We start from the raw sequence: 26563 nt of genomic DNA on the forward strand, positions 1-26563 counted from the left end.
TTAAGTCATTGTAAAATTATATTAACAAGCATTCTTTCCTCAATTTGAAATAAAGAAAATACCAGTAAATAAAGGCAACCTGGGACAGAGGTGTATAACGCTTAATTAATATTCACAGAAAATGAAATAAACCTTTTATCACATTTACAAGACTGCCGCTAAGTTTATGGTTCAGAAAGCGTTGGACTAATTTCAAAATAACTGGGTCAATATACATAGTCAAATTGGTATCAAAATATAAAAAAAAACAGCAATAAGATGACAAAAAAATAACAAACAAAAAATACACGGAGGGAAAAATCTATCAACTACCAATATGCATCTCAGGTTACAATGGGTTTAACTCTTTCATCGTCACATCATCGAGATGGAACAGTAGGAAACCACGGCTACAACGATGTTGAGAAAAAGGACAGAGTGTTAAGCACAGGCAGGGAAGAGGTTAAACACACATCACATGTGGACAGGAGCAGCGCTAGGTAGTATGTTGTACACAGATCTCAGCGTTCATGCACCTCTGTTGTTTCCAAACCCACGGTTTAGCCCAAGTTTGCTTTCCCCCTTGACAGAGAACAAGAACAGCACTGAGACTGTTTAAATAAAAAGCTGAATAAAACCAGTGCAGAATAAGATTGCTCTCCTCATCGACAAAAACATAACCCACAAAACATTCCCTATCGATGAGATTTTGTCGACACATTGACTGGGATCCAATTTCACTTTTTAAAAACCCACTGAGCACTTAAACTGTTAAAAAGGCCCAGTTCGATCACATCACTTCCCCTTAAAATATGGATAAATAGTACATCGGGACAAAGTCATTTAAAGGAGTTGTCACAGAGTTAAAGGCAGATTCAGACGCCTGTTTTCAGACTCGTTTTGTGACACACTGGGTGGCTGAATGCAGGACCTGAAATATGAAAACAAAAAATGTAATTGAGAGTTTTTCCTAGTTCACAATGCTTAATGCACATCAGTGTTTTAGGTGGCTATAAGTTGAAACCTGGACAGAACATCTTGCACCACAAAGCAATAATAAAATCATAAGAGGTCAACTTTGACCATTTTCTTTGCTGGGCAGGGGGGGGGGGGGGGGGAATAATCATTTCTGCAAATCATTTAAAAAAAATTGTCATGTATGCAGTAGTTTCAGTAGCTGGTTTCGTCACACTTGGGGTGTTGATGAATGAAGAACTGTCCTTCATTTGGAACGAAGAGACGCAAGAAGTCGCCATTTTGAAAATTCGCATATCAGCATTCTGGAATTGCGTGGAACCAAAATGGCGCCTGTCCATGGTTCTGTGCTGATGCGTTTTGGCCATGTCCTGTTATGAGCTCGGATCCTCTGAGTGATGGCAAATTGAGGGGGAGTTCACACACTCATCGTCATGGTAGGGGAGTACTGCTGAGGGGCACAGACGACAAAGAGTTAAAATCAGGAGAGCTTACGCTAATGGCATGACACACACACAACAACAAACAATAGAACACATACTGCAACCGTAGACAGGAAATGCACTTCCTCACTCTAGCCCAAAAAAACGTATTTGGCAACTGCCCAGTGCCCCCACACTACACTGCCACTGTAGAGTCAATGATGCTGTCACCGTGGCTTCCCTTGAGTGTAGCTTTACTGTGGAGTCAATGATGCTGTCACCGTGGCTTCCTTTGAGTGTAGCTTTACTGTAGAGTCAATGATGCTGTCACCGTGGCTTCCCTTGAGTGTCAAAGTGCCATGACTGTAGCTTTACTGTGGAGTCAATACTGCCATATAGGCACTACTTATAGTTACTGGCAACACAGTGACCTCAGCTGGGTTGTGTTCACTAGGCACCAATTGGAAGAAAACTGACTGAAACATGGAGTGACTACCTGATCTTGTTCAACAGGAAACAATCATTTTAAAAACGTTTTCTTCAACACTTATAATTTTATCCTCTCCTACACTACATTTGATCCTCTCCTACACTAAAAAACATTAAAACGTATTTATATTGTATGGTGAGAAGGGGACTTACATTCTCACTCTGAAAGGAGTGCAGGAAGTTCCCACCCAACTCGTCACCGTCCCTCGGGGTTCCAGGAGGGTTACTAATGCCACTTAGATGGTTTGGAGAGTTCTGCGAGGAGGCAGGAAAGAGATTAAGTAAATAGGAAACAACAAGTAGTCTAAGTGTCGTCATTGTCCCTCTTGACATTGACAGCGCTGGAGTTGGCAAGAGCAGAAAAAGGTCTGGGCCCAGGCTATAGGAGACAATAGATCTTGTTTAGCCTGGGCCCAGAAGTTCAATAGAAAACGTATTGCACAATTTGTCATGTTTTGCTAGTAATCTATATGTATAGCCATGTTATAGTATTCACCTTGTTGAGTCCGTCCATATCACCAGAGCCTAAAAAAATTAATGTTTATAGTTCATGAACACTGAAATTAAAACGTTACGATTCTTTACTGAACTAATAATGCAACATGTCCCCTTGACGGACCATTCACTGCATCTTTGGCCATATTTATGCTAAAGATATATTTATGCTAAAGATATACTTATGTTAAAGCCTGGCACTATTGCTGAGAATATGTCTCCTTGTGTCACATTACTGGTTGGTCTACGGCACTGTACTCTGAGTCCCAAATGGAACCCCATTCCCTATATAGTGCACTACTTTTCACCAGAACCCTATGGGCCCTGGTCAAAAGTAGTGCACTATATGGGGATTAGGGTGTCATTTGAGACACCACCATTGAGGGAGCCTACGTTCAGATTGTCTGAGTGAGCAACTACTCCCAACTAGTCATGCACTGGTTAGTCAATACTGTTCTAAACTGAACACAACTCCAATTGGCACTTGAGGACTCTATGTTGTACGGTAACCACTGGCAGAGTAGAGCACAGTGCTTTACCTAGCGATCCATTCATGTGGTGTGGTTCCATGCCTGCCATGGCCCCCAGGGGTCCGTCAGAGCCAGGGCCCATAGGGAACTGTAACGGGAGACAAGCACTGCCTTACTACACATGTCAACAGGACAGGCACCACTATCACAACAGACTAGGCCAGGTAGAAACAGGGTATGTCCCAACACAGTAGGCCAGGTAGAAACAGGGTATGTCCCAACACAGTAGGCCAGGTAGAAACAGGGTATGTCCCAACACAGTAGGCCAGGTAGAAACAGGGTATGTCCCAACACAGTAGGCCAGGTAGAAACAGGGTATGTCCCAACACAGTAGGCCAGGTAGAAACAGGGTATGTCCCAACACAGTAGGCCAGGTAGAAACAGGGTATGTCCCAACACAGTAAGCCAGGTAGAAACAGGGTATGTCCCAACAGAGTTATATAGGGTCCCAAAAGGCACCCTATATAACAGTTATTTTGTCCAGGGCCCATAGTGCACTATATAGGGAATAGGGTGCCATTTGGGATGAAGAACAGTTTCATTATGGAGGACTAGTTAACTTTTAAGATACGATTATAAGAAACATTATCTGGCGATGAAGAAACATGAAACAAAGTGACGACTACAACAGATTTGAGGAGAGGGCTGGTATGAGAAGGAGACTCACATTTGATCGGTTGCCAGGTCCAGTGTTGATCATAGTGTAGAGGTTGTCCCCAGAGTTGTTAGAGTCTGAAAAGTGGTTGATAAGCAATCAATCTCGATTATTATTCTGATAATCAATAAACAAGTGTACTTCGGGCAATGAGAACAGTCAAGATGGCAAACACACTCATTGAAGATGACGGTTATTTGTCAAAACATTTTTACATTAATTCCTATTCCCCAAGGTGGACTATGGGATACCTACCTGCAGGGCTGGGCATAACGGGTGTTCCAGTGGGTCCCCCTCCACCAGAACCCCCCTTTAGAGTGTCAGAAGAACACAACCCATGTATAATTAAACAGTGAATCACAACTCCAGCAATGTATCTGTACCAGGTCAAATTCTACAAACACGAAAACAATAATATACTGGTATCTGACTGAAGTGTGTGTGTGAGAGATCGTCAGAGAGTGTACTTACCCCATACGCTCCAGGAGAAGGTGATGAGTAAGGCATCTGAAACAACCACAACAGAACCATTACAGGAACAGGGAATCTAATCGGTGTTCACCTCTCAAAAATGGCATCATTCATCATTTTAGCATCGCAGCCTCATCAGTATCTAGCTTACATGGAAGCTGGGGGTGTCCCGCATCCTATTCCCTATATTGTGCACTTCTTTTAACAGAGGCCTTATGGGTTGTGTAAGGTGCTATAAAAGCGAATAGGATGCCATTTAGGATGTAGCCTGGGATATATAATACAACAATTACATCCAGGACTGGGGAACTTGGTAATGCATTAGATCTCCAGAGCTCTTACTGAGAGGACAGACACAGACTGCTGCAATCTGAACAGACAACGTCATGGTGTGTATAATATATATACACTGCTCAAAAAAATAAAGGGAACACTAAAATAACACATCCTAGATCTGAATGAATGAACTATTCTTATTAAATACTTTTTTCTTTACATAGTTGAATGTGCTGACAACAAAATCACACAAAAATGATCAATGGAAATCAAATTTATCAACCCATGGAGGTCTGGATTTGGAGTCACACTCAAAATTAAAGTGGAAAACCACACTACAGGCTGATCCAACTTTGATGTAATGTCCTTAAAACAAGTCCAAATGAGGCTCAGTAGTGTGTGTGGCCTCCACGTGCCTGTATGACCTCCCTACAACGCCTGGGCATGCCCCTGATGAGGTGGCGGATGGTCTCCTGAGGGATCTCCTCCCAGACCTGGACTAAAGCATCCGCCAACTCCTGGACAGTCTGTGGTGCAACGTGGCGTTGGTGGATGGAGCGAGACATGATTTCCCAGATGTGCTCAATTGGATTCAGGTCTGGGGAACGGGCGGGTCAGTCCATAGCATCAATGCCTTCCTCTTGCAGGAACTGCTGACACACTCCAGCCACATGAGGTCTAGCATTGTCTTGCATTGGGAGGAACCCAGGGCCAACCGCACCAGCATATGGTCTCACAAGGGGTCTGAGGATCTCATCTCGGTACCTAATGGCAGTCAGGCTACCTCTGGCAAGCCCATGGAGGGCTGTGCGGCCCCCCAAAGAAATGCCACCCCACACCATGACTGACCCACCGCCAAACCGGTCATGCTGGAGGATGTTGCAGGCAGCAGAACGTTCTCCACGGCATCTCCAGACTCTGTCACGTCTGTCACGTGCTCAGTGTGAACCTGCTTTCATCTGTGAAGAGCACAGGGCGCCAGTGGCGAATTTGCCAATCTTGGTGTTCTCTGGCAAATGCCAAACGTCCTGCACAGTGTTTTGGCTGTAAGCACAACCCCCACCTGTGGACGTCGGGCCCTCATACCACCCTCATGGAGTCTGTTTCTGACTGTTTGAGCAGACACATGCACATTTGTGGCCTGCTGGAGGTCATTTTGCAGGGCTCTGGCAGTGCTCCTCCTGCTCCTTCTTGCACAAAGGCGGAGGTAGCGGTCCTGCTGCTGGGTTGTTGCCCTCCTACGGCCTCCTCCACGTCTCCTGATGTACTGGCCTGTCTCCTGGTAGCGCCTCCATGCTCTGGACACTACGCTGACAGACACAGCAAACCTTCTTGCCACAGTTCGCATTGATGTGCCATCCTGGATGAGCTGCACTACCTGAGCCACTTGTGTGGGTTGTAGACTCCGTCTCATGCTACCACTAGAGAGTGAAAGCACCGCCAGCATTCAAAAGTGACCAAAACATCAGCCAGGAAGCATAGGAACTGAGAAGTGGTCTGTGGTCACCACCTGCAGAACCACTCCTTTATTGGGGGTGTCTTGCTAATTGCCTATAATTTCCACCTGTTGTCTATTCCATTTGCACAACAGCATGTGAAATTTATTGTCAATCAGTGTTGCTTCCTAAGTGGACAGTTTGATTTCACAGAAGTGTGATTGACTTGGAGTTACATTGTGTTGTTTAAGTGTTCCCTTTATTTTTTTGAGCAGTGCATATGCTATGATCTCTTATTGCTGTCACTTGTTAAATCCACTTCAAATCAGTGTACAGTCGTGGCCAAAAGTTGAGAATGACACAAATATTAATTTCCACAAAGTTTGCTGCCTCAGTGTCTTTACATATTTTTGTCAGATGTTACTATGGAATACTGAAGAAAAATTACAAGCATTTCATAAGTGTCAAAGGCTTTTATTGACAATTACATGAAGTTGATGCAAAGAGTCAATATTTGCAGTGTTGACCCTTCTTTTTCAAGACCTCTGCAATCCACCCTGCCTTGCTGTCAATTAACTTCTGGGATGGCAGCCCATTCTTGCATAATCAATGCTTGGAGTTTGTCAGAATTTGTGGGTTTTTGTTTGTCCACCCGCCTCTTGATGATTGACCACAAGTTCTCAATGGGATTAAGGTCTGAGGAGTTTCCTGGCCATGGACCCAAAATATCTATGTTTTGTTCCCCGAGCCACCTAGTTATCACTTTTGCCTTATGGCAAGGTGTTCCATCATGCTGGAAAAGGCATTGTTCCTCACCAAACTGTAGTCTAGTCACTGCTCTAGATGGTTGGGAGAAGTTGCTCTCGGAGGATGTGTTGGTATCATTCTTTGTTCATGGCTGTGTTCTTAGGCAAAATTGTGAGTGAACCCACTCCCTTGGCTGAGAAGTAACCCCACACATGAATGGTCTCAGGATGCTTTACTGTTGGCATGACACAGGACTAAAGGTAGCGCTCACCTTGTCTTCTCCGGAGAAGCTTTTTTCCAGATGCCCCAAACAATCGGAAAGGGATTCATCAGAGAAAATGACTTTACCCCAGGCCTCTGCATGTCCAATCCCTGTACCTTTTCTCTGATGTTTTTCCTGGAGAGAAGTGGCTTCTTTGCTGCCCTTCTTGACACCAGGTCATCCTCCAAAGGTCTTCGCCTCACTATGCGTGCAGATGCACTCACACCTGCCTGCTGCCATTCCTGAGCAAGCTCTGTACTGGTGGTGCCCCGATCCCGCAGCTGAATCAACTTTAGGATATGGTCCTGGCGCTTGCCAGACTTTCTTGGGCGCCCTGAAGCCTTCTTCACAACAATTGAACCGCTCTCCTTGAAGTTCTTGATGATCCGATAAATGGTTGATTTAGGTGCAATCCTACTGGCAGCAATATCCTTGCCTGTGAAGCCCTTTTTGTGCAAAGCAATGATGACGGCACGTGTTTCCTTGCAGGTAACCATGGTTGAGAGGAAGAACACCACCCTCCTTTTGAAGCTTCCAGTCTGGTATTCGAACTCAATCAGCATGACAGAGTGATCTCCAGCCTTGTCCTCGTCAACACTCACACCTGTGTTAACGAGAGAATCACTGACATGATGTCAGCTGGTCCTATTGTGGCAGGGCTAAAATGTAGTGGAAATGTTTTTGGGGGATTCAGTTCATTTGCATGGCAAATAGGGACTTTGCAATTAATTGCAATTCATCTGATCACTCTTCATAACATTCTGGAGTATATGCAAATTGCCATCATACAAACTGAGGCAGCAGACCTTGTGAAAATTAATATTCTCAAAACATTCTCAAAACTTTTGGCCACGACTGTAGATGAAGGGGAGGAGACAGGTTAAATAAGGATTTTTAACACGAGCCAGTATCCACGTGGAACGCGGTCGACACCTTGTAGAGTCCATGCAGCGACAAATTGAGCATGTTCTCAGGGCAAAAGGGGGATGCAACTCAATATTAGGAAGGTGTTCCTAATGTATTGTATACTCCGTGTCTAGAGGGGAAATTGGACTCACTGAGTTGCCGTTGTTCGGATTGGGCCATGGTCGTCCAGCACCTGGGCCCCTGCATTGTGATGAGAGAAACCCCAGTTAGAAAACAACACACACTGGAGATGCATCATGTGAAAGGAGAGTAATAGAGACAAGGCTCACATCATGTTCACTCCTGGCATCCCAGGGCCCATGGCGTTGTGTGGAGGCCGCATCCCACCGCCAAAGTTCTGCAACGACAACTAAGAATCAGACTACCATAACCAGACCGAACCAAGGCCAAGAACCGAGACAGACTGGATGGGTGATGGTGACAGGCAGTTTCAATAATCAGGGGGCTAGTCTGAAAGACTACAGGCATTTTGTAAACTGCTTAGAGATAATGGCTGCCGACAGACGGGTGTGTAACATTACCAGGTGATGTAACGGCTGCCTACAGACGGGTGTGTAACATTACTAGTCTGATGTAACAGCTGCCTACAGACGGGTGTGTAACATTACCAGTCTGATGTAACGGCTGCCTACAGACGGGTGTGTAACATTACCAGTCTGATGTAACAGCTGCCTATAGACGGGTGTGTAACATTACCAGTCTGATGTAACAGCTACCTATAGACGGGTGTGTAACATTTCCAGTCTGATGTAAGGGCTGCCTATAGACTGGTGTGTAACATTACCAGTCTGATGTAACGGCTGCCTATAGACGGGTGTGTAACATTACCAGTCTGATGTAAGGGCTGCCTATAGACGGGTGTGTAACATTACCAGTCTGATGTACCAGCTGCCTATAGACGGGTGTGTAACATTACCAGTCTGATGTAACAGCTGCCTATAGACGGGTGTGTAACATTACCAGTCTGATGTAACAGCTGCCTATAGACGGGTGTGTAACATTACCAGTCTGATGTAATGGCTGCCTATAGACGGGTGTGTAACATTACCAGTCTGATGTAACGGCTGCCTATAGACGGGTGTGTAACATTACCAGTCTGATGTAACGGCTGCCTATAGACGGGTGTGTAACATTACCAGTCTGATGTAACGGCTGCCTATAGATGGGTGTGTAACATTACCAGTCTGATGTAACCGCTGCCTATAGACGGGTGTGTAACATTACTAGATATAATGGGAGCAGAATAGTAGTGGCCTACCTGGGGTCCGGGCCCCATAGGGCCCATGCCTCGAGGCCCACTCATCCTCTGCATTGGTCCCAAGTTAGGATGGCCTTGTGGTCGTGTGTGATCCATGGTTTGGAGCATGAGATGGGGGCCAGGGCCAGGAGGCTACAAGACAGACAGGGGAAAGAGGGAGGGAGAACTCATACGGAGGTAAATCTCTTTGTTAAACGACAGTAGTAGTGCTAGGTAGACTGATGACAGTATTGTATGGTGATGTTGGTGGAGAATATTGGGTACTGTAGTTTGTTTACCTGGTTGCCCATCCTGATAGGAGGGCCTCGTGGGCCTGCGGTGAATCGTGGGTTCATGAAAGACTACAAACACAAACAACAATTCATTTACATTTGTGTTACATCACAACATCAGCACAATTATACTGAAGAAACAACCATTGCAACCATTCATAAGGGAGGTAGTTGCTTCACTTGTAATATCTATAACAACATGTGTATGTCGACTCTGTATCGGTACCCCTTATATATAGCCTCCACATTGACTCTGTACCGGTACCCCCTGTATATAGCCTCCACATTGACTCTGTACCGTAACACCCTGTATATAGCCTCGCTATTGTTATTTTACTGCTGCCGTTTAAAACTTCTTTGGGGTAGGGGGCAGTATTTTCACATCCGGATGAAAAGCATGCCCAGAGTAAACTGCCTGCTACTCAGGCCCAGATGCTAGGATATGCATATTATTAGTAGATTAGTAGAAAACACTCTGAAGTTTCTAAAACTGTTTGAATGATGTCTGTGAGTATAACATAACTCATATGGCAGGCAAAAACCTGAGAAAAAATCCAACCAGGAAGTGGGAAATCTGAGGTTTGTAGTTTTTCAACTCTTTGCTTATCCAAGATACAGTGGAAATGGGGTCATATTGCACTTCCTAAGGCTTCCACTAGATGTCAACAGTCTTTAGAACCTTGTTTTAGGCTTCTACTGTGAAGGAGGGGGGAATGGGAGCTGAATGAGTCAGAGGTCTGCCAGAGTGGCATGAGCTGACCACGCGCGTTCACGTGAGAGTTAGCTTGCGTTCCATTGCATTTCTGAAGACAAAGGAATTCTCCGGTTGGAACATTATTGAAGATTTATGTTAAAAACATCCTAAAGATTGATTCTATACATCGTTTGACATGTTTCTACGGACTGTAACGGAACTTTTTACTTTTCGTCTGGACCTAGTGATCGCGCCTCATGAATTTGGATTACTGGGCTAAACGCGCTAACAAAAAGGAGGTATTTGGACATAAATGATGGACTTCATCGAACAAAACAAACATTTATTGTGGAACTGGGATTCCTGGGAGTGCATTCTGATGAAGATCAAAGGTAAGTGAATATTTATAATGCTATTTCTGGATTCTGTTGACTCCACAACATGGCGGATATCTGTATGGCTTGATTATGTGTCTGAGCGCTGTACTCAGATTATTGCATGGTGTGCTTTTTCCGTAAAGTTTTTTTGAAATCTGACACAGCGGTTGCATTAAGGAGAAGTGGATCTAAATATCCATGCATAACAGTTGTATCTTTTAGCAATGTTTATTATGAGTATTTCTGTAAATTGATGTGGCTCTCTGCAAAATCACAGGATGTTTTGGAACTACTGAACATAACGCGCCAATGTAAACTGGGATTTTTGGATATAAATATGAACTTTATCGAACAAAACATACATGTATTGTGTAACATGAAGTCCTATGAGTGTCATCTGATGAAGATCAAAGGTTAGTGATTAATTTTCTCTATTTCTGCTTTTTGTGACTCCTCTCTTTGGCTGGAAAAATTGCTGTTTTTTGTGACTAGGTACTGACCTAACATAATCGCATGGTATGCTTTTGTCATAAAGCCTTTTTGAAATCGGACACTGTGGTGGGATTAACAACAAGTTTTCATTTAAAATGGTGTATAATACATGTATGTTTGAGGAATTTTAATTATGAGATTTCTGTTGTTTGAATTTGGCGCCCTGCACTTTCACTGGATGTTGGTCAGGTGGGACGTTAGAGAGGTTAATTATGTTACTTTTATTTTCTACTTATAATTTTTTTTACTTAACACGTTTTTCTTCTTAACTTCTTAAAGCATTGTTAGTTAACTTCTTATGGCTGCAGGGGCAGTATTGAGTAGCTTGGATGAAAGGTGCCCAAAGTAAACGGCCTGCTCCTCAGTCCCAGTTACTAATATATGCATATTATTATTGGTATTGGATAGAAAACACTCTGAAGTTTCTAAAACTGTTTGAATTATGTCTGTGAGTATAACAGAACTCATATGGCAGGCAAAAACCTGAGAAGAAAATCCAAACAGGAAGTGGAAATTTTGAGGCTGGTCGAGTTTCAACCAAGATCCCATTGAAATCACAGCGAGATATGAATGAGTATTCACTTCCTACGGCTTCCACTAGATGTCAACAGTCTGTTGAACTTTGTCTGATGACTCTACTGTGAAGGAGACAGGAATGAGTCACCACTGCCATGAGGTGAACAGTCTTTGACCACGCGTACTCACTTGAGAGGCAGCTCCGTTCCATCGCCCATCTGAAGTCAATGTAATTCTCCGGTTGGAACGTTATTCAAGATTTATTTTAACAACATTCTAAAGATTGATTCAATACATCATTTGATATGTTTCTACTGACTGTTACGGAACTTTTGGACATTTCGTCACGTTTTAGTGAACGCGCTTTGTGACTTTGGAATTGTTTACCAAACGCGCTAACCAAAGTAGCTAATTGGACATAAATAATGGACATTATCGAACAAATCAAGCATTTATTGTGGACCTGGGATTCCTGGGAGTGCATTCTGATGAAGATCATCAAAGGGAATATTTATCATGTAATTTCTGGTTTCTGTTGATTTGACTATTGTTCTGAGCTCCGTCTCAGATTATTGGATGGTTTACTTTTTCCGTAAAGTTTTTTTGAAATCTGACACAGCGGTTGCATTAAGGAGAGGTATATCTATAATTCCATGTGTATAACTTGTATTATCATCTACATTTATGATGAGTATTTCTGTTGAAACGATGTGGCTTTGCACTATCACTGGATGTTTTTGGAACTAGTGAATGTAACGCGCCAATGTAAACTCAGATGTTTTGATATAAATATTAACTTTATCAAACAAAACATACATGTATTGTGTAACATGAAGTCCTATGCGTGTCATCTGATGAAGATCAAAGGTTAGTGATTAATTTTCTCTCTAATTGTGCTTTTTGTGACTGCTATCTTTCGCTGGAAAAATGGCTGTGCTTATTGTGTTTTGGTGTGACCTAACAATCGTTTGTAGTGCTTTCGCTGAAAAGCATATTTGAAATCGGCCACTTTGGTGGGATTAACAACAAGATTACCTTTAAAATGGTATAAGACACATGTATGTCTGAGGAATTTTAATTATGAGATTTCTGTTGTTTTGAATTTGGCGCCCTGCACTTTCACTGGCTGTTGTCATATCATCCCGTTTCCGGGATTGCAGCCATATTAAGGGCTTGTAAGTAAGCATTTCACTGTAAGGTCTACCTGTTGTATTCGGAGCATGTGACAAATAAAATTTGATATAACATCTACAATAATGGTTTCCTATATCACACTTTGTTTTAAAGATGTTTCTGCGCTGCCACCAAAAGCGCCAAGCCGAATGACAGATGTGGAAGCATAGAGCGTACAGACAGAAATAGCATGGAGGAGCCATGGCGGTAAAAAGACAGTAGTCTTCCCAATAGGAAAGCACAAAGAGAAACACAGAGCTCCAACAGAGAGACAGAGGCTGCGTCCCAATTTAAATCACACCATATTCTAAATATAGTGCACTACCTTTCACCAGGGCCCCAGGTCAAATGTAGTCCACTATATACAGATGAGGGTGTGATTTGGGACACATCTAGAGGGGAGAGCAGCAGTACCTGGCTTTGTGGTCCCATCATACTGTTAGGGAGAGGAGGCTGGGGGTGAGGAGAGCCCTGGGGACCAGGAGCACCCTGTGGCGTCACAAAGACAGAGAGCGACAGAGAGAGGGGAAGACAGACACAGAGGGAGGGAGGTAGAGAAAGGAGGGTTACTGAGCTGAGCAGAGGAGAGAGTGAGAAGCTGGTGTGCAAATGCAAAAAGCTGCCCGGTATATCTGTTGATTATTCACTCCACAGTAGAAGAGAGTGCAAGAGAGAGAGGAAGATATATAGAGAGAGGATGTATGCTGTGATGCCTGCCATTCAGAACAGCAGCCAGCCTCCAGCTTGTCATCACTGCCAATTTCCCCCTCTGCCAATTACCACAGCATTAATTAAGCCCTATGCAATTAGCTTTACATTGCTGCCCCAAAACACTGTCACTGTGGGCCAATGCTTCTGGTAACAGGGTGGCTTAATTAACAACATTTACATATTCAAATGACTCTGATAAAGGGAGATCTCTGTGCGTGTGTATGTCTCTTTCACTCACACAGAGTTGGGCTACATATAATGTAATTACTTCTCTGGTTTACAAAACACAAACATCTAGGACAAATCCTATAGACAACATGCCTACATAGTCTACTTGAAGAAACAGAAGTGTATGGTTTTACTTTCACTAGAGGGAAAGCTGCCAAGAGTTTGTCCTCATGCTGCCAAGAGTTTATCTTCATGAGGTATTGATTTACGGCAGGTGTTACAGCACCTTTCGATTTCTCGATTAAGGTTTAGGTCCAACTGCACCTCCCGGTTTCACTACAGTACACTGAGTGGGTAGACAGACAAATGATTTTCTGATGTCTACTAAAAACACAGCCTGCTTCCCAAACGGCACACTATTCCCTACTTTTGACCAGAGCAGTATGCTATGTAGAGAATAGGGTACCATGTGGACGCAGCCATAGGCTCAGAGCAGAGACTAGTCTACAGACCACAGGCTCAGAGCAGAAACTAGACTACAGACAACAGCAGAGCAGAGACTAGACTACAAACCACAGCAGAGACTACAGACCACAGCAAAGCAGAGACTAGGCTACAGACCACAGCAGAGCAGAAACCAGACTACAGCAGAGCAGAAACTAGACTACAGACCACAGCAGAGCAGAGACTAGGCTACAGACCACAGACCACAGCAGAGCAGAAACCAGACTACAGACCACAGCAGAGCAGAGACTAGGCTACAGACCACAGCAGAGCAGAAACTAGACTACAGACCACAGACTAGGCTACAGACCACAGCAGAGACTACAGACCACAGCAGAGCATAGACTAGGCTACAGACCACAGCAGAGACTACAGACCACAGCAGAGACTACAGACCACAGCAGAGCATAGACTAGGCTACAGACCACAGCAGAGACTACAAACCACAGCAGAGCATAGACTAGGCTACAGACCACAGCAGAGACTACAAACCACAGCAGAGCATAGACTAGGCTACAGACCACAGCAGAGACTATCGACCATAGCAGAGCATAGACTAGACTACAGACCACAGCAGAGCATAGACTAGGCTACAGACCACAGCAGAGACTAGGCTACAGACCACAGCAGAGCATAGACTAGGCTACAGACCACAGCAGAGCAGAGACTAGGCTACAGACCACAGCAGAGACTACAGACCACAGCAGAGCAGAGACTAGGCTACAGACCACAGCAGAGACTACAGACCACAGCAGAGCAGAGACTAGACTACAGACCACAGCAGAGCGTCATTGACACACCACACAACAGGTACAGATGTGGAAAGCACATCAGCAGGGTGGTAGAACAGAGAGACAGCCGAGCAGATGAGAGAGAGGAAAGTTGTACAATAGTGTGGCTCATGCAGGCTAAACTCTTTACTTGAGAATCACACATACAGTAACTTAGCGATGCTTTATTGACATCAATGGAGTTCGGCAGAAATTGAAGTCAGTTTTTCTTGCTTGTGGATCTCAAATTAGGATTCAGCTACTAAAGCAGTGGTCTCCAACCAGTGGTCCTGGGACCACTTGTGGTCAGGGAGGGTACTTCAGGTGCTCCACACATTTCCCCCAAGAGATCTGGTGGTCCTCGGAAAGGAAAGAATTGGGATCCACTGCCATAGAGCAGGGGTCAGCAACAGCTGGCGTGCGGGCCATTGTTTAGAAAAAAATTGTAATAAGAATGTTTCTATTGGGTAAAAAAAAAAGACAAAATCACCAGGAAAAAAACAATTCTAAAAATGTACCTCAAATGTATTGTTATTTTCAAATAAAATCTATATTTCTATAGTTGTAGTCAATTTGCAGTGTACAAATTATTTTTCATTCGCTAAAATAAATCGTCCCACAGCTGAATCTAGTCGCCTACCCCTGCCATAGAGTGTAGATTGAGGGGTGTGTGAGTGGTAGGAATCAGTGACCTGGAAGAATCCAGGGGGCATGGGTCCACCGGGCATCCCCTCTCCAGGGGGAATCCCCCCCATCACAGGACTGGGGGCTGCAGCAGCACTCTGTAAACAAAACAAAACGCCAGTTAGAGGGGTTTCATCGGAAATACGGGTTACAGATCTAACTGGTTTGCTATGTATGAATTTGTAGGGTTATAAAACCTTTCAACATATGTTATTCAACATGTCTGGAATCATAGACAGCATAGCCATTAGATAGATGGATTGCTAAACAACAGATACACATAAAAGTTTCACAGAGTGGGAATCTAATTGCACAGCCAAACATGCTGATCCAGCAGGGGCCCAGTAGATTTGATAAGAATCTGTGGGATTCACTCCTTCACTTCAAAGTGCTCAGGCACAGCAGGATCTCACTGCTAGGCTATTTCCTGTTTCGACCACGGACATAATTCACTAATGGACCATTTGCTTTGGTCACACACTTTCTCTCTCCTTTAGTAGGAGCGTTTGACCAGAGGCTAATGCCTACAGGACAGACTGACATTAGTATCTGGTATCCATGGCTATAGATTGGAGGTTGAGACCCTAGAGCTGTCCTAAGTAGGGGAGTAAGGGTATACAGTACCCCTGCATGCATTCATGCACTCACACACACACCTTAAAAACACACACACACACCTTGAGAAAATAAAGCCACACACACACACCCCCCCTTAAGCTATCCTTCACACACCTCCCTCTAGTCTCTAAAGCGCTAGACCTACTCAGACATCACGAGTCGATATAGCCAACACACTCATGGTCCCTGGCATATCAACTCACTGCACCCCTTCCTAATTCTATCTGGGCCGGGCCCTGCAGGGCCCTTGAAATACCACAGCAGGGAGAGAAGTGAGGCCGGAGGGAGCCAGCCAGGACCAGACATCACCGAGCCCAAGCCAGCCTGTTACTGGAACACACAGACAACAATTGTTATGTTCAGATCCTTCAATACTAGCACTCCTGCATTGAGCCTACAGAGCTAAACACCGCTTTAGGAGACTAGTATTAATGTCATAGAATAGTGTGATCAACTCACAATCCTCTCTAACAATGATAACTTCTAAATCTAAGTCACAATTCTCCTCAATATCTATTCCAGGGCTGGGGTCAATTCCATTTCAATTTAGTCAATTCAGGAAGTAAACTGCAATTCCAATTCTCCCCAATGCCTCTCTACGAGAAAACATTTGAATTGGAATTTGAATTTCCTTCTAGAACTGACTGAATTGAAATGGAATTGACCCAAACTCTGATCTATACTACATAAAACCAAGTCCAGTACTACTTTACTCCTTCATGGCCTTTTCCATCACACACCAGTGTTTATCTTCATGTAAGCTTGTGTTATGTTCTAGGCTTATGTTTTATACGTCATGTTTTTCATCTAAGAGATAGCTCTCAGCTTGAATTATGACTCAGAAAGGGTTGGTGACCACTGCCCTATATAGTGCACTACTATATAGAGAACAGGGTGCCATTTGGGATGTGACCCATGCTGTGGGAGAGGAGGGCCAGGACTACCAGATACTTTAGTACAGGAGGGGGCAGATGTCATACTCTGTTCTGCTGCGGGAGAGGAGGGCCAGGACTACCAGATACTTTAGTACAGGAGGGGGCAGATGTCATACTCTGTTCTGCTGCGGGAGAGGAGGGCCAGGACTACCAGATACTTTAGTACAGGAGGGGCAGATGTCATACTCTGTTGCCTTGGGGTCTGAGGAGGGGAGCAGCTGAGTGGGGATCAGGTGGGGGCCCGACCCTGGGGGGGGAGGGTTTATTTATGACAGACTAGATCCATGCCTCTGGGTCAGTGCGTGTGTTTAAGAGTTAGGCCAAGCTGTCCTTGTTTCAGACAGTCATTAAAGAGGGGTTAGGAAAGGCTAGGCCCCAGCCACTGTTGTTGTGCTCGCTGTACAAAAACAGACAAACGCCCCCATCCACATCGACAGGGCTGTAGTGGAACGGGTTGAGAGAAGTTCCTCTGTGTCCAATCACTAAGTACTTAAAATGATCCACACACATGCACACAGTAGTGAAGAAGACACAACAGTGTCTCTTCCCCCTCAGGAGGTTGAAAAGATTTGGCATGGGCCCACAAATCCTCAAAAGGTTCTACAGCTGCACCATTGAGAGCATCTTGACTGGCTGCATCACTGCTTGGTATGACAACTGCACCCCCCTCGATTGCATGGCGCTACAGAGGGTGGTCTAGACAGCCCAGTACATCACTGGGGCTGAGCTCCCTGCCATCCAGGACCTCTATCAGGCGGTGTGTAAGGAAGGCCCAGAAAATTGTTAAAGACTCCAGCCACCCAAGCCATAGACTGTTCTCTCGGCTTCCGCACAGCAAGCTGTACCAGAGCAACAAGTCTGACACCAACAGGCTCATGAACAGCTTCTATCCCCAAGCCATAAGACTGCTAAACAGCTAACAAAATGGCTACACAGACTATCTTCATTCACCCTTTCATTTTTGCACTGACTCTAGGTACACTCACACTGACACACACTGAGTCTACACACACATATACAATCATCATATACGCTGCTGCTACTCCGTTATCATACAGTATATCCTGATGCCTAGTCACTAGTGATGGGGGGGGGGGGGGATTGATAGTTACATATCAAAAAATTATTTTTGACAATATAGATACAATATCGCAATATAATTTTTGCGCTACTTGGCTGTACCTGCACCAAAACTCCAGTATTTTTCCTTCATAGTTTGTTCTCCATCTTTTTAATTAGGGAGCCAAATTGTTTTCAGCACTTTTATTTACATGACTAATAAATTCATTCTCATGGCTATCTCGTCTCTCTGCAGCAGACGTATATAGTGAGCAATATGTTAGGAACATCGAATCACAATAAATTCACAATACATATAGAGTCGTGAAATTTGTATCAGCCTTTAAGTATTGTGATAACAATGTATCGTGAGGTCCCTGGCAATCCCCAGCCCTACTAGTCACCTTACCCCTATACATATCTACCACTCCAGTATCCCTGCACATTGGAAATATGGCATTGGCACTGACCCTGTACATAGCTTACTTAATCGTGTTCTTCTTATTTCTATTTCTCGTTTTGTTTCTACTTTATAGTACTACATTTGTCCTGCTGATATTGATTACTGATTTGTTGCCAGAAATGAATTTCCCTGCACCTGACAATACAACTTGAAACTGAAAGGCCTTGCAGTAGGACCCAGAGAAGAGAACTCTGTCTCTCTTCTACTACTCAACCATCCTCCCCTTGCCCCCACTCTCTCTCCCCTTGCCCCCACTCTCTCTCCCCTTGCCCCCTCTCTCCATCTCTTTCCCCTCTCTCTCCCCTTGCCCCCCCTCTCTCTCCCCTTGCCCCCCCTCTCTCTCCCCTTGCCCTCTCTCTCCCCCCCTCTCCCCTTTTCCGTATTCCCTCTGCTCCTCCCTTGGTCGCTGGGCATATGCTAGTAGCCTCTCCCCCCTCCCCTTTTCCAATCTGTCCCTTAGCTCCTTGACAGCCATCAATCAGCGACTGACACCATGGCAACAGAGTTCCCGGGAGACCATCTGTCAGACCCACCGTGAATATGCCAGGGAAGGAAGGAGGGAGGGTCTGCGCTTTACGAGCCGTGATGCAGCGCTGCTTCCCTGCCTGCTAGCAGCCCAGCCAGCCAGCTCCCCCATCTACAGGCCCCCCACCCCCATCTACATCCCAGCCAGCCACCTCCCCTCATCTATAGCCCAGCCCGCCAGCCACCACCCCTCATCTATAGCCCAGCCAGCCAATCACCTCCCCTCATCTATAGCCCAGCCCGCCAGCCAGCCACCACCCCTCATCTATAGCCCAGCCCGCCAGCCACCACCCCTCATCTATAGCCCAGCCCGCCAGCCACCACCCCTCATCTATAGCCCAGCCGGCCAGCCACCACCCCTCATCTATAGCCCAGCCCGCCAGCCACCACCCCTCATCTATAGCCCAGCCCGCCAGCCACCACCCCTCATCTATAGCCCAGCCCGCCAGCCACCACCCCTCATCTATAGCCCAGCCCGCCAGCCACCACCCCTCATCTATAGCCCAGCCCGCCAGCCACCACCCCTCATCTATAGCCCAGCCCGCGAGCCACCTCCCCTCATCTATAGCCCAGCCCGCCAGCCACCACCCCTCATCTATAGCCCAGCCCACCAGCCACCTCCCCTTATCTATAGCCCAGGCCAGCCCGCCAGCCACCACCCCTCATCTATAGCCCAGGCCAGCCCGCCAGCCACCACCCCTCATCTATAGCCCAGCCCGCCAGCCACCACCCCTCATCTATAGCCCAGCCCGCCAGCCACCTCCCCTCATCTATAGCCCAGCCCGCCAGCCACCTCCCCTCATCTATAGCCCAGCCCACCAGCCACCTCCCCTCATCTATAGCCCAGCCCACCAGCCACCTCCACTCATCTATAGCCCAGCCCGCCAGCCACCACCCCTCATCTATAGCCCAGCCCGCCAGCCACCACCCCTCATCTATAGCCCAGCCCGCCCGCCAGCCACCTCCCAGCCAGGACCACAAATACAAATTCCACCTAGACACTGTTGCCCTAGAGCACACAAAAAAACTAAATTAGACCCAATCAAATTCTGAGAAAACAAAAAGATAATTATTTCCAATGGGTCAAGTAATTAACAAAAAAAATTAGCAAACTGGAATGTTATTTGGCCCTAAACAGAGAGTACACAGTGGCAGAATACCTGACCACTGTGACTGACCCAAAATTAAGAAAAGCTTTTACTAGATACCGACTCGGTGAGCATAGCCTTGCATATTCAGAGAGGCTGCAATAGCCTGTCTTCTCTTGGAAGACAGGTCTGCCTATGTGCACACAATATGAAGTGGAACCCGAGCTGCACTTCCTAACCTCCTGTCAAATGTATGACCATATTAGAGACATATTTCCCTCAGATTACACACAACAAATTTGAAAACAGATCCAATCTTGATAAACGCCCATATCTATTAGGTGAAATACCACATTGTGCCACCACAGCAGCAAGATGTGTGACCTGTTGCCACATGAAAAGGGAAAGCAGTGAAGAACAACCACCATTGTAAATACAACCTATATTTATCAGTTTATTTATTTTCCCTTTTGTACTTCAACTATTAGCACTTTGTTACAACACTATGCATAGCCAATAATATAACATTTGAAATGTCTATATTATTTAAAAACTTGTGAGTAATGTTTACTGTTCATTTCTGATTATTTCCCTTTTATTAAATGTCTATTTCACTTGCTTTGGAAATGTAAACATGTTTCCCATGCCAATAAAGCCCTTTGGGGGGGGGGGGGGGGGAGAGAAGGAAGTCTGGGCCCATGCAAACAAAGTCAGAGCACTGTTCCCACTGTCCATGTACTAGCCTAAGGTGAACACAGGAAGAACCAACATCGATACACAGGGATCCCATCTCTCGATACCGCCACAGACATAACACAGTTGACTAGTTTCATTGACATGTCAACAAATGTATTCAAAAGCCAAACAAGCCTATTCATTTGCGCACCCTACTGCTCTTCTTCACAATCACAAAATGTCTCAGTGTCAAAAAGCTGTCCATTTCTGTTGGCTAGCACTAGCCTAACGCTAAAGATGTTTGGTTGTTAGCTAGCTAGCATAACAAAGACTAGGTCCAATGAAAGAAATGGCAGATGCGGCTCCGCTGTGTGCCCCCTCCTACTGGCTCCCAGGTCACCTGCCAGATCAGGAGGGCTGTTGTTGCCTTGACAACCCTCTCTGGCAAGAACAAGGCCCAACATCCCCGCTTTAACCCCTTCCTGTGATGTCAAACCCACAATGGGTGGATCTCAAGTCTACAGTGGCCTCCTCTCCTACTTGTATCTTTTCCTTTGTCTGAGCTGGTCTTTGTGGCCTACAGCACTGTACAGGTGAAGCACATCCCTCAGTGAGATTCTGCTATGATACTGGCTCCTATCTTGTCTTCTTAGATCAGTGAAGGGTGTACTCATTAGTGCACACCGTAGCAAATCATAGCTAAATGTTTTTGCAACAGAATAGGTTTTGCAATGAAAACAAGCGTTTCTCATTGGACAACTTGGTGATTCCCTTCCTGTTCGGCCGTTTTGGTTCCTAGTGAAAAGGGAAGGAAATAGAAAGAGGAAGACTTCTTGGATGCTCCCTAGTTTGACTGCCTGTCCTGGAGAAGCCTGACCAGCAGTAGTATGAGATAGGAGTGATGATGGGAGACTAAAGCCATTTCCCCAAGTGCATAGTGTTCTGAACATGCAAAAGACACAATATGCAAATAGTCAATATGCAAGAGCCAAGTTTAGAGACAGGCCACAAGCGTTTTGGAAAAATCCTAAAAACTACAAGCTCTATGAATTTGAGTTCCAATGGAGTAGGCTACTACCATCCTGTAAGTTCAGGAAAAAATACGTTCTAGCACAAGATGGAGACCATTTCATCCTTATTAAAAAAATATATATATATTTTAACTCTTGGCCACTACCATTCGAGATAATTGAGAATCTGAACCCATTTTGTTCAAGCTCTGCTTACGAACATTGCTCAACAGCGACTGGCTCCAACAGAGCAGGGTCATGTTCATTGGAGCACGCAATAGAAAACACTTTGCAACCGAAAATAAAAATGAGCCTTTCTTATTGGACAGGCCCATGTAATACCTCCCTATTTCAGTCTTTTTTTTCTTCCGTTTGGAGCCCTAATGAACAACACCCAGGTCTGAATTTTTCCTCTGGGGGATGAGATGAGAGAGGCGGGGAGAGAGCTGCAGCACGGTAGAGAAACAGGGAGGGGGGAGTCCACATCCGATCAGACATGTCTGACTCAGGACATGCTGACATCAGCACCATTTTCCCAGAAGCCTTTAAGCTCCATACTGTCGGAGGGTCATCATCAGGGCCAATGACAGGGCAAGATGTCAGCTGGATGGACAGCTATAGGACGCTGCCGAGACACCCTGGCAAACTATAACCTACACAGACCTGATACGTCACACAGACCTGAAGTCCACAAAGCCTGATAAATAGCTACACATACACGGATCTGAAACATCCTGTCCTACTGCTATGACATACTCCGTACACTACCCAGAGGAGTGCAGCAGCAACACACCAGCCATATATGCAGGAGAGTACACCTGGAGGCCAATTAAATTAAGATTAGAAGGTATGGCCCAAGAAACAAAGAGGCAGAGAAACGTCTCTCTATCGCCACTACCCAAGGCATCGAAACCGTACAAGGGGTAACAAGGACGATGGGTCTATATAGAAGGTCTAGATCTCACAGCAGAGGAATGTACTCGTTGCATAAGTTTGCTTTCCAACTCCTGATTCTTTTTTAATTACGCTCATCTGGGTGCACTCTCATTCTACATTAATGTAGGCTCAAAGGAAACCAGGGCCTGTATTCATAAAGTGTATCAGAGTAGGAGTGCTGATTTAGGATCAGATTTCCCTTTAAGATCATAATGAATACGATTATATGGACTGGGAGACCTGATCCTACATCAGCACTCAGACGCTTTATGAATACGGGCCCAGGCTCTTCAGCAGAACCCCAGCAACATGTGCAGCAGCAAGTCTTATGAGGAGAAACAGAACTCACGTAATCATGGAAGGCCTTCGCTTCACTGGAGTGGTCACACGTCTCTCTTCTCTCTGGTGCAGCACAATACAGGTCCCAAAATACACTGTGGACAAGACACACAGGTTGTGAAGCAACGGAATAATGTACATGATACAATATGGTGTATTGACATCAGTGGAGGCTGCTCATGGGAGGATGGCTCATAATAATGGCTGGAATGGAGTATAATGGAATGGCAACAACCATATGAAAACCACATTTGATACCATTCCATTGACTCCATTCCAGCCATTATTATGAGCCATCCTCCTCTCAGCAGCCTCCTCTGATTGACACACTGGTTGACATACGGAACACTTACCACCACCAAGAGTGTAGGAACCCAGGGGGTTCCCCGAGTGTGATGTTCTTTTCCCATCGGATCTGGAAAAGGGGAGAATAAAAAACATTTTGAATGAACAATAGGGCCAACTTTAACAAAAAAAAACAATGACATTTATTGATTCAAAATGGGAATTAGTTTGTTATTGAAGTATGGTCACATGGATAGGACCGATATCCAGTTAGTAGTAAGATACTCACCTCTGATAAAAAGGTCTGTGCGGACTTCTGTGCTCCTATGTGTAACAAGTATTCATAGACGTATAAAGCTAACCTGTCAACAAAAACAACAGTTTGAATAATAATATTATGGCATAAAAAGCAAGTGTTTTAGAACTACATTTGAGTCTACTCTAAATTAGCCTAATTTGACTCTATTATAAGGCAGCCAAATTAGCCTAGACACAAATGGAGGTAAATTTAGTAGGCTTAATGTAGGGGTGGGCAACTCCAGTCCTTGAGGGCCTGATTGATGTTGGGTGGTTAGTCTCTAATCAACTAAGATGCCTTGCACTTTGAGGCACATGATCGACAGTTCAGTTGTGTAATAATTTGTCCAAACAGTTGCAGTTCCGTTTTGTAAGTAAAACGAGAGTTTCTATTGGACACATTTTTTGTAGGTCCCGCCCCATTTCGTTCGTTTCCGTTTAAGAAACGTTTTGTAAACAGAATCGGCAGGATGAATACACCCCTGAATTTTAAGTCAGACGGTTTGCATGGACCACCGACTCCAAATGGCCTTTTCGCACGATGGCTTTCCAAACACTTCAAATCGGAAACATTGTAACCAAGAAGAAAACGCGTAATTATAGGTCGATAAATTAGTGTTGGATACGACGCTCGTAGCGGCGAACTCAAACAAAGTAGTAACCAAAACATTGGGGGAAGCAACATTTTAATCAATTAATGTAACAGAAAATACCTAAAGCAAATTGGACGGTGCATTTGTTTAAACTATTCATTTTTCCATAAACAAAATATATAGATATAGTTTACAGACCCTTAATTGAAAATAAAAGCACCCATTTACGTGTAGTAAGAGGCCAAGGAAGAGCATAAAGCCGAAGTCAGAATCGGGAACGAATGGCGAGCAGACAAGGCGGTTCATTCAATTCCATCCTCCTCGGTAAGAGGAAATTCGCTGTCCGGCAAACCACAAAGCCGAGGGGGGGGGGGTATAATATGCATTAGGTAAGAAATATGTTTGAAAACTTACTTTTCCCGTGCTTGTCCATCCGACGGCACAGCGGACCCTTTGCCTTTAGGGAACATGATTTTGTGAGGGTGAACGCCCGCCTTATCTTTCTTTATTTTCGCTATTTCATCTGTCAGACCATCAGTCTGCCACTGCCGCGACCCTCTCTCGCACTCCTTACTGCACTTCTCAACCGAGCCTGGTCAAGGAGAAGGGGATAGGGCTACATTGACTGGCAACTATTTCCACCAATGAGCGTACAGGAATTCCATTTAGCCCTGCCTTAACGTTATGTCATGCTTTGCTGTTGCCAATTGGAGGTGGTTGTTACAGTAGGACATCTACTTTACATATCCCAACGTTTATTATCATGCAAAGTTAGAATAAAAGGCACACTATATTCAACATTGAGCGGTATCATCTAGACAAGTACTCCAGTTTCAGCCCTCCTATGACGACAACTTATTAAATTGTAGGTGATTATTGGAGCCTAAATTATACTTTTTCCATTGGACATGAGCAAAACAAAACATGTTTAGTGTATTTTCATTTTAGGCGAACTGGTTCTGCTAATGTTAACCCATATTATATATAATTTCTGTGGTTGAAATGTCAGTCATAGACTATTGTGAAATGCAAAGGTTTTTTCCCCCTTAGTAGGTTATTTATGTTTTTTTATCAATCAAATGTATTTATAAAGCCCTTCTTATATCAGCTGATGTCACAAAGTGCTGTACAGAAAACCAGCCTAAAACCCCAAACAGCAAACACTGCAGGTGTAGAAGCACGGTGGCTAGGAAAAACTCCCTAGAAAGCCCAGAACCTAGGGAGGAACCAGGCTATGAGGGGTGGCCAGTCCTCTTCTGGCTGTTCCGGGTGGAGATTATAACAGAACATGGCCAAGATGTTCAAATGTTCATAGATGACCAGCAGGGTCAAATAATAATAGGTCTAGGCTACCACCTGTTTCCATCTAGTCTAATATTTTATAATTTACTATTTACGAGTATTAGATCTGAACTGAAGTAGCAGCATCTTCCTCTTTAAGAAAACTGCAAGTAAAAAGAGACACCTTATTGGTTGTCGATGTGGAATAGGTTCACGTGTTCTTAAAAGCTGTTGACTGTAACGAAGCACCCGTAGGTAAACAAGCTACACGCTCTCTCACGCATCTGGCTGAAAGTTAGTATTGTATCCTAAAACGTGCAATTAGAATGTCCTGTTATCACATTGCTACCATTTGTATTGTCATTAGCCTTCTATTTTTGGTACTTTGCAAATTAAAGGCTAGCCTACTGTAGCCTCACACACCATACAGTTGATCATTTATCCACAATCGTTTAAAAATTGTCTTCTCATTTTGTATAAATCCGATTAGACTCAAACTAGTTACCTGAAAGTATTATTTTGTAGTTGTTTAACCTAGTGTTGTTCTCATTGACAACACACATCTTATTCCTGATCGACTGGGGAATTTATGTAAACCAAATAGGCCTCCAGATATGACAATGCATTTCAACTCAGCGATAGCCGAGGTGCCAGTCAGTTAGTTGATGGGGGTCTTGAAACCGTCAGCAGAGGAGGCTATAATGCTGCGTTCATAACTCACTGGGAATATGGTATTTACTACATGACTGGGCAAAAGCCACTTGAATACCCCTCCAACTGGAAATTACAAGTGGGAAACTCGTCATTCATCCCTGACCTCTGTCATCACCTACTAAGAAAATTACCTTGATAACATTTTCAGCAGTTAAATGCAACAGCCAACCTTCTTTATAAAAATAACTATATTAATGTTTTTTGAACACTATAATTTGTTTAAAAGCATGATAGCTGTACTTTTATCTTATGGTTGTTGCAGCTTGTTGGTCATTAGTCAATCGGCATTTCTCAACAAGTTCAAAGCACGTGAATGCATCCAACTGGTATTTACAACTTTACAACTGGTGATTAGTTCATACCCAAGTGGGAAGGTGGTAATCTTAATTTAATGGGGTTGTGAGAGCTGGCACTCGTTCTGTAGATATTATGTAAAAAAACAATATCTTGGCTCTCAACCTG

At 44.5% G+C, this 26563-nt stretch overlaps 1 protein-coding gene across 7 annotated transcripts; it reads right to left on the minus strand.

The window, feature by feature from the left end:
- Positions 1 to 24679, minus strand: LOC120053655 (single-stranded DNA-binding protein 3-like). Of its 7 annotated transcripts, none has more exons than XM_039000823.1 (17): positions 24521 to 24679; positions 23506 to 23578; positions 23285 to 23346; positions 22942 to 23026; positions 15292 to 15381; positions 12861 to 12935; positions 9201 to 9263; positions 8923 to 9054; positions 7934 to 8001; positions 7796 to 7844; positions 4017 to 4052; positions 3801 to 3855; positions 3558 to 3622; positions 2900 to 2978; positions 2362 to 2390; positions 2019 to 2120; positions 1 to 1402 (listed from the first exon to the last, which is right to left on the minus strand). In XM_039000823.1, the coding sequence occupies exons 1-17, from the start codon at positions 24574 to 24576 to the stop codon at positions 1373 to 1375; spliced, it is 1149 nt and encodes a 382-aa protein (XP_038856751.1). In that variant the 5' UTR covers positions 24577 to 24679; the 3' UTR covers positions 1 to 1372. The 7 variants fall into 7 exon arrangements, 5 of the variants coding, with proteins under 5 accessions (XP_038856751.1, XP_038856750.1, XP_038856753.1 ...); XM_039000822.1 differs by having other exon boundaries at positions 1 to 1405; XR_005477528.1 differs by lacking the exon at positions 2362 to 2390.
- Positions 24680 to 26563: the final 1884 nt, after the last annotated feature.

This window comes from Salvelinus namaycush, chromosome 9 (genome assembly GCF_016432855.1).
Source record: "Salvelinus namaycush isolate Seneca chromosome 9, SaNama_1.0, whole genome shotgun sequence".
In the NCBI taxonomy this organism is placed as follows: Eukaryota; Metazoa; Chordata; class Actinopteri; order Salmoniformes; family Salmonidae; genus Salvelinus; species Salvelinus namaycush.

Bases quoted from the DNA above. Each gene is read 5' to 3' on its own strand.
- LOC120053655 (XM_039000822.1), bottom strand. From the start codon at position 24,576: ATGTTCCCTAAAGGCAAAGGGTCCGCTGTGCCGTCGGATGGACAAGCA. The intron at 3,856-4,016 runs GTAAGTACACTC...GACACTCTAAAG, and splicing joins CTTCTCCTGGAGCGTATGGG to GGGGGTTCTGGTGGAGGGGG. The intron at 2,121-2,361 runs GTGAATACTATA...GCCTCCTCGCAG, and splicing joins ATATGGACGGACTCAACAAG to AACTCTCCAAACCATCTAAG.